Source organism: Macrobrachium nipponense, chromosome 45, assembly GCF_015104395.2.
Source record: "Macrobrachium nipponense isolate FS-2020 chromosome 45, ASM1510439v2, whole genome shotgun sequence".
NCBI lineage: Eukaryota > Metazoa > Arthropoda > Malacostraca > Decapoda > Palaemonidae > Macrobrachium > Macrobrachium nipponense.
In genome coordinates, this window is record NC_061105.1 from 40,340,356 (window position 1) to 40,348,784 (window position 8,429).

At 37.4% G+C, this 8,429-nt stretch overlaps 1 protein-coding gene across 1 annotated transcript in view; it reads left to right on the plus strand.

Moving 5' to 3' along the window:
• LOC135214216 (hemicentin-1-like) overlaps positions 1-8,429 on the plus strand; it is a 39,919-nt gene that overhangs the window by 3,133 nt on the left and 28,357 nt on the right. Inside the window, exons 4-8 of the mRNA XM_064248280.1 lie at positions 1,301-1,446; positions 1,551-1,738; positions 2,247-2,411; positions 2,639-2,752; positions 7,654-7,838. Coding sequence (XP_064104350.1) covers positions 1,301-1,446; positions 1,551-1,738; positions 2,247-2,411; positions 2,639-2,752; positions 7,654-7,838 — 798 coding nt within the window. The remainder of the gene's footprint in view (positions 1-1,300; positions 1,447-1,550; positions 1,739-2,246; positions 2,412-2,638; positions 2,753-7,653; positions 7,839-8,429) is intronic.

Genomic DNA, 8,429 nt, shown 5'->3' on the forward strand with positions numbered 1-8,429 from the left:
GTTTGCCCTGCGTATCCATGTTGCTCTTTTTCTGTCTCTAGTGTTATTCCCATCATTTTATATATATATATATATATATATATATATATATATATATATATATATATATATATATATATATATATATATATATATATATATATATATATATATATATATATATATATATATATATAAAAAGTATGTGTTTTGGTTACCGCTTACGTTCATTTTCACTGATTTTCTCATGGTGATGTTAAAATGTACTGCTATGAAGAAGAAATTTGTAGGCTTGCGAGTCGATTATTCATGATTATACATAAGCAACATCTTAGAAAAAAATTTTCATCAATTTCTGGAAAAATAGTATTTGATTTCATGGAATACAACGTCCTGGATGTTTCCGAGCCAATAGTGCTCGTCTGTCTCTTTTAAAGTAGCCCAGCCATGCAAATATAAATATTTTCCGTATAAGTCTTATGATTATAGATACTAAGTACCATCTTCTATTTATGGTTAGAATGTGGTCTCCAAACCACCATTATCTTTGAGTAACTATCAATTATTTACTAAATTCTTCATTTTTATTTTGCTTGGAAATAACGAAACAGTTTCCAGTTACTTCTTTTTTTTTTTTTTTGTTTTTTTTTGGAATGAAAGGAGATCCGCCAAAATCCGTTCCATTCTGCTTTTAAAACCACTAAATAAACTCACGCACATTTCCCTCAGTCGACTACCTATTTCTTGAGCTTTGAAGAGACTTTAACCTATCCGCCCGTTTTCTTTTGTTTTGAAAAGCTTACATCTATTCCTCCGTTGTTCTTTGCTCTGAAAGGACTTTAATCCATTCGTTCGTTCCTTATCATTGCGATGTAAATCTATTCTTCTGTTTTTCTTTTGCTTTGAAATATTTAATTCTATTCCTCCGTTTTCTTTTGCTTTGACATATTTAACTCTTCTCCTCTTTTTTCTTTTTCTTGGAAGAGACTTTAATCTGTTCCTCCGTTTTCTTGTGCTTTGAAGAGACTTGAATCTATTCATCCGTTTTCTTTTCCTCGGAAGAGACTAATCTGTTCTTCCGTTTTCTTTTTCTTGAAAGAGACTTTAATCTATTCCTCTGTTTTCTTTTGCTTTAAAATGTCTAAATCTATTCCTCGTTTTCTTTCGCTTTGACATTTTAAAATCTATTCCTCCGTTTTCTTTTTCCTTGAAGATACTTGGAATCAATTCATCCGCTTCCTTTAGGTTTGGAAAGACTTTAATCTACCCTTCAACTTTGAAAAGATTGTAATCGTTTCTCCATCTCCCTCCATAATTAAAGTGTTCGCGAGGTGTTATCTTGGGGGGTAAGTGAGGCTCGACTCCTGATCGACTTCGTCACCAGAGCTGACACTGGCTTCTACAGGTGCCTGGCTACCAACGTCGTGGGGACTTCCAAACCAGTGAAAACAGCTGTCGTCGTCACTCGTGAGTTTAAATACACTCGTTTGAAATATTACACAACGCTTCTAATACGCTTTAACCGAGAGTTTCTCTCACTGAAATCTATCTCACTTGTACTGTCCACCCAGAGGCACCAGAACCGTTGGAAGAGGAACCCTTCAGGGACGACCTCCCGAACAGACCATGGGCCAAGTTGGGCGGGACGGGGCGCCTCGAGTGTTTCGTAAAAGCGGCGCCGGCGCCCAATTTTCGCTGGACCATCAATGAAGATCGAGTCTTGTTTAACAGTCGTAAATACTTCGTGAGGGGGCCACATGTAAGAATGAGAAATTACCGTCATTAATCACTGCTGTATCAATAATAATAATAATAATAATAATAATAATAATAATAATAATAATAATAATAATAATAATAATAATAACAATAATAATATCTAGTGTTACTATGCTTTCATATTTCACCTAATGGCTTTAATTATTACAATTACAAAATAAGTAACATTCGCAACATTAATTTCATAATCTATTTAAAATTGATATTTCATAATGTAAGATACAAACAGTTATACTTCATGGAGTTTTATGAATGTGCTTTAAATTCGAGTAAATCTCAAAGTCTCCCGAAATGTTTTCAATACAAAGCTTTGTCCTGTCAATGTAAGACTTCGTACCATATTTCTAGATGGAAAATAAATCATTTCTATCATTACTTTTCATTTTAAGTATCTTGTTCATTGATATTTGCCCCAAACGTAGTAAAAGCCACGTAAAATGTAAATAAAAAAAAAAAAAAAAACTTTCATTCACACACTTTCTTTTCAGCTAATAGATGGGTTAGCAGAGTGGTCTTCTGTGCTGGAAATAAGGAGCGTCACAGACAAGGACTACACGACGTATACGTGTACTGCATCGAATTACATGGGAACTTTGACCTCCAACCACACGCTCGGCCCTGCCATTCCACCCCTCCAGGCATATAACCTCAGCGTGAGTACTCCAGGGTTTTAAGGCTAAGCTCTAGATGATGATGAATAACTCCTTGTCAGAGAGAAAGGAATTGACGAAGGCCTCAGTTTCTTTTCATCAAGTATGTCTACGAAGTATTCAAAACGAAAATCACTTCATCAAGGCCAGGAATTCTCTTCCAATTCCTTAGATTAGCTTCTAAGAATGACGAATAAGGTGTTAATTACCTCTGACACGTTCTCTAACAGGTCGTTAGCGTCATGGGTACCACTGCTTTTACTCACCTGGATTCACCGAGTCAAGGAACCACGCCCTCAGGATATACACTTAGATATCGGCCGCTACACGATGAGGAATATCTAGTAAGTACTCTTTAATGTCGAATCTACTTCCCTTGCCAATATTTTACGGCCAAAGGGAATTATAAATGAGGTATCTCGTGCGGTGCAGATGCACTTATGTGCAATTCCTCTGGGTGTCAGGCACAAGGTAAGTGAAGTCGATACTGGGGTGAATTTGTTCATTGATATATGAGAGTTTAAAAATTGCCCCTCTCTCTCTCTCTCCCTCTCTCTCTCTATCTCTATAAATATATATATATATATATATATATATATATATATATATTATATATATACTTTATGGGCCACAATTTTTCACGGATACAACATTCATTGAATAGAATGGCTTTTTCACTGTTTACCAGCTTTTTTGAAATTGATTCATATTTCTAATTATTTTCTTCACTTCATTGTTCAGGTTACTAATGGACACGTAATGGGTTCTTCCATTTACTCCAGTATTTTTACAAAAACGCGACAGCTGTTTCGTCAACCTATACGTATTGACGTTATCAAGCGTACTGATACAAATATGAGCCTACATGCGTTTTGTGACGTCATGAGGACGGAAAGGTAGTACAATTGCCAGATACCTAGTTTTAAATATTACAAAAAACTATAGTGAAACATAAAATAAGACAAATAAATAAATATGTTAACAGAAATTATATCAAAAGTGAAAGTAAGTTATTATATACAAATTTTACATAAATATATATTAATTACATATATGTTTAATTAACAAAATGTCAGTGTGCGCTCGTGTCGCGTTGTCTTGTCCCACGCGGTTGAAGGGGCTGCCCTCCTACACGAGGGCAAAAGATCGGTCTGCCTCGCGTTGGATGTTAAGGTTTGGGCGTTGCGTGGCGATGCTGACGGCTTCTGATATCAATAAACGATTGTAGTTGCCTTCCTTGTGGATTATTTTGGTGTTTGTGAGAAGTTCTTGCAAGGATGGTTTTTATTGTGGGTATCCACAAAGTGCTGGTGAATAGCACCTTGGTTTCTGTGGGCCTGCATGCGACGTTGAGTGTAGTTGTTGTGTGTCCGATATAGCATTTTTGGGGGGATGACGACATTGCTCGTCAGCACAGACAAAAACTTGTAAACTATATCAGATTCAACCTCTCTCCGTCGATGGAGCCGTACTATTTTTCATTACCAGTGAGGCCGTAAGGTTTGGCTTGCAGTAAATTCTTGCTGTTATTTTGTTATATGGTGCTAGGGGGGTGGTTCCTCTTCGCAGTATACCAAGGAGGGCTTTCCTTTCGTCTTCGCGTGGTGTTTGTTGTATGATCTGGTGGTATATCACTATTTCTTTGTCTTTGTCTTGTGTGTTGTCCTTCGGGGGTCGGGTTTTGGAAAGCCTCTAATCTCTTTTTGACAACTTGCTGGATCATGTCATCTGGGTAGCCGTTATTTGTGAGTAGCTGTTGAACTCTGTTAATTTCTTCGTTCGTCGCTTTCCACGTCGAACAGTGTGTTACGGCACGTTTTATGTATGCATTTACCACAGACCGTTTATATGCATCAGGGCATTCTCCTCTAGCATTTAAGCATCTCCAGCATCTGTCTTTTTTAGTGTATACGGTGGTATTGTATTTGTTGTTTTTCTGGGTCACAAGTACGTCCAAGAAGGGGAGCATTTTCTCATTACTTTTTTTCTACCGTAAAATTCAATGTAGAATTTGCTCGGAGTTTATTCACTAATTCATCTATGTCATTTTCGCCCTTTGTTGTGATAAAGATATCATCAATATATAACGCCGTACATTCCTTCAACGTTCTCGCTAAAATCATCGACAGAATTCATCGATCTACTGCAAGACACCACACCCGACGAAGACATAGCATCTCTGGACGTCGAAAGTTTATTTACTAACGTACCAGTGGATGAAACAATACAAAATCCATCATGAACAATATTGTACCGGTCCTGGGAAAAACCAAACCCACATTAACCGATACCCGAAAAGATCTTAAAAAGAGATGCTAGAAGAACATGTACAAAGGAAAGCCCCTGCCATTCCTCTCCCAATAGGGGCGAAATATATCGGCAAAAAAGGACGGCGTAGCAAATGGGTTTCCCCCCTTGGGGTTCTTTTTGGCAAAACGCATACATGGCACCACAAAGATAAAAGGAGGTCACTTTTTTGAAGAACGCCCAAAACCCAGAATCTATGGGAGATATAATTTGATGATATCTTTATCACAAACAAAGGGCGGGAAAATGACATAGATTGGGAATTAGTGAAATAAAAACCTCCGAGCAAATTCTACATTGAAGATTTTTACGGTTAGAAAAAAGTAATGATAAAATGCTTCCCCTTCGTTGGAAACGTACTTGTGGACCCAGAAAAACAACCAAATACAATACCAACCGTATTACGCTAAAAAGACAGATGCTCGGGAGATGCTTAAATGCTAGAGGAGAATGCCCTGATGCAATATAAACGGTCTGTAGGTAAATGCATACATAAAACGTGCCTTAACACAACTGTTCGACGTGGAAAAGGCGACGAACGAAGAAATTAAACAGAGTTCCAACAGCTTACTCACCAAATACGGCTACCCAGATGGGACATGATCCAGCAAGTTGTCAAAAAGAGATTAGAGGCATTTCCAAAACCCAGACCCCGGAAGGACAAAACACACAAAGACAAAGACAAAGAAAATAGTGCTATTACCACCAGATATCATTACAACAAACCACCACGAATAACGAAAGGGAAAGCCCTCCTTGGTTATACTGCGAAGACCGGAACCACCCCCCTATCACCATATAACAAAATAACAGCAAGGAATTTACTGCCAATCCCAACCAAAACCTTACGGCCTCACTGGTAATGAAAAACTAGTACCGGCTCCATCGGACGGAGGGGAAAGAGGTTTGAATTCTGATATAGTTTACAAGTTTGTTCTGTGGGCTGACGGAGCAATCGTCAGTCCCCCCAAAAAATGCTATATCGGACAAACCAACAACTACACTCAAACGTCGCATGCATGGCCCACAGGAAACCAAGGGTGCTATTCACCAGCACTTTGTGGATAACCCACAATAAAAAACCATCCTTTGCAAGAACACTTCTCACAAAACACCAAAATAATCCACAAGGGAAGGCGCAACTACAAATCGTTTTATTGATATCAGAAAATCCGTTCTATCATCCGCCACGCAAACGCCCTCAAACTTAAACATCCAACGCGAGGGCAGACCGATCTTTCTTGCCCTCGTGTAGGAGGGTCTAATCCCCTTCAACCGCGTGGGACAATACCACCGCGGAACACGAGCGCACACTGACATTTTGTTAATTAAACCATATATCGTTTAATTAATATATATTTCTTATGTGAAAAATTTGGTATATAATAATAAAATTTACTTTCAACTTTGATATAAATTTCTGTTAACATGTTTATTTTAATTATTGTCTTATTTTATGTTTCAACTATCGTTTTTTGTAAATATTTGTAAAACTAGGTCTTCTGGCAATTGTACTTACCTTTTCACGTCTACATGACGTCACAAAAACGCATTGTAGGCTTCATTTATTTGTATCAGTACGCTTGATACGTCAATACGTTATAAGGTTGACGAAAACAGGCTGTCGCGTTTTTGTAAAAATACTGGAGTAAATGGGAAGAACCCCATTATCGTTGTCCATTTAGTAAAAACCTGAACAATGGAAGTGAAGAAAACAAGTAACTTAGAAAATATGAATCAATTTCAAAAAAGCTGGTAAACCAGTGGAAAAAGCCTATTCTATTCAATGGAATATATTATATATATATTATATAATTATATACAATTTTTAATATTAGGTATATAATATAATATATTACTACACAAACACACACAACACACACACTAACAACATATTATATTATATATATATATATATATATATATATATAACTATATATATAATAATATAATATATTAATACTATATATTATATAATATATATATTATATAATTAATTCAGCAGAACAAAATCTCATTCGAAATAGGAAAACATAAATTTTCACGACTCACCACTAGAAACAAACCCAGGTCTTTTCAATTAAAAGACAAGTCTGCTTGCAAACCCAAAGCCACTGCCATCATATATAATATTACATACGTATATCCAACACATTACTGTGGGGTGATTGTGCGCACGGTTGTATGACCTGTCTCAATCTAGAAACTCAACTCTTTTCAGCGTCAGAATTGTTAAGGTGGGCCGCGGAACTACGACGGTGCAGAATCCCAAGGACCTGTTCCCCCCCCCCCCCCGGTTGAGCCACGTACGAAGTTTGCTATCCGGCACCTTACAACAGCCAGGGTACTTCGCGACTTTCACGTTACCCCTTACGACAAAAGTCACCAATCCGCTGGGTGGTAATTTCGCGAATTCTCATATACCTATTTTTCGCTAAAGTCACTCGGCTAAGTCCTTAAATGGAACGTTCTGTAATCGATGGGCTATTAATAATGGCAACTTGTGCAACCTAAAACGAAAAATAAAGATTTCACTTTGTTTATTCTTGGTCCATTAGTAAACATTTTGTAAAGAAGGACAAGTTGCTAGTGAGCTGAAACGTTCATAGAGGTAAAAATTACCTACAAACGAAAAATGTTGTAATAATCGGGAGGCCCTCAGTAATTAAAAACTAATTATGATTTGCAATTGAACCAGGTAAGCTAAAAAATTAAAATGAAATTATGACAAACAGAACATGGGGAGGTTTTTAAAATAGTGCTTCTTCTAATATCGATGTAAGAAACCGGGCAAATCAACTTTTTATTTTACTTCGTACTGAATGAAATTCTGTTTACCTCCAAAGTTTACAATATCTCCCTTAACAGACAAAAATTTCAGCATTTTGTTATATAACTGAATTTCTCGATGAACCAGCACCCGATTTCTTCGCTCCAGGCCGTGGTGGAAGAAGAAATGAAGCAGAAACCAAGTAGCAGCAGGCAACCTCGCATGCCCCGTCCTGAACCCTTCTTGCTAATGTCCCTTGACTGGGGCCAGCCCTTTTGGTTCCTTAAAAACCATATCCATCATTATCTGCCTTTCATCAGACCGCGTTCGGCCACGAGCAGGAAATACTCCAGGTACTGGTTTTGGGGAACCTTCACTTTTTCATGGAATATGAATACCCCAGGTATTATTGTGTTTGGGTTCCTTCACGTTTTCATAAAAATGAATACCCTCCCCAGGTACTGTTTTTGGCCCTTTTACTTTTCAAACATAATGAATACCCCCAAGAACTGCTTTTGGGTCCTTTTCCTTTTTTCATAAAATGAATACCCCACAGGTACTCTGCATTTGGGTCCTCCACCGTTTTCATAAAATGAGTGACAATAGGTTCCTTGCTTTTGTAGGCTCTCCACTATTTTGTAATAAAAAACTTAATACCTCAGGTGCTGCTTCGGGTTCTTTTCGTGGTTTTATCTTAAAATAAAAACATAGTAATATGAATGAATCTATGGAATGAAGTAAGTAAAAAATTTTACATTTTTGTCTGTTTTCTCTCAAACCAGCTTCTTCTTTTATAAAAACTGCGCTTTCTGAGACGAACCACACCGTAGCCTCAACTCCCGGCGATGGACCACAAGATGACGACGAAGAGATGAAATCAGGTTGGGGCCCTGCAAAGTGTTACCATCTGCCAGCCCAATACCAAGGGTGTGGTGATAATGAAA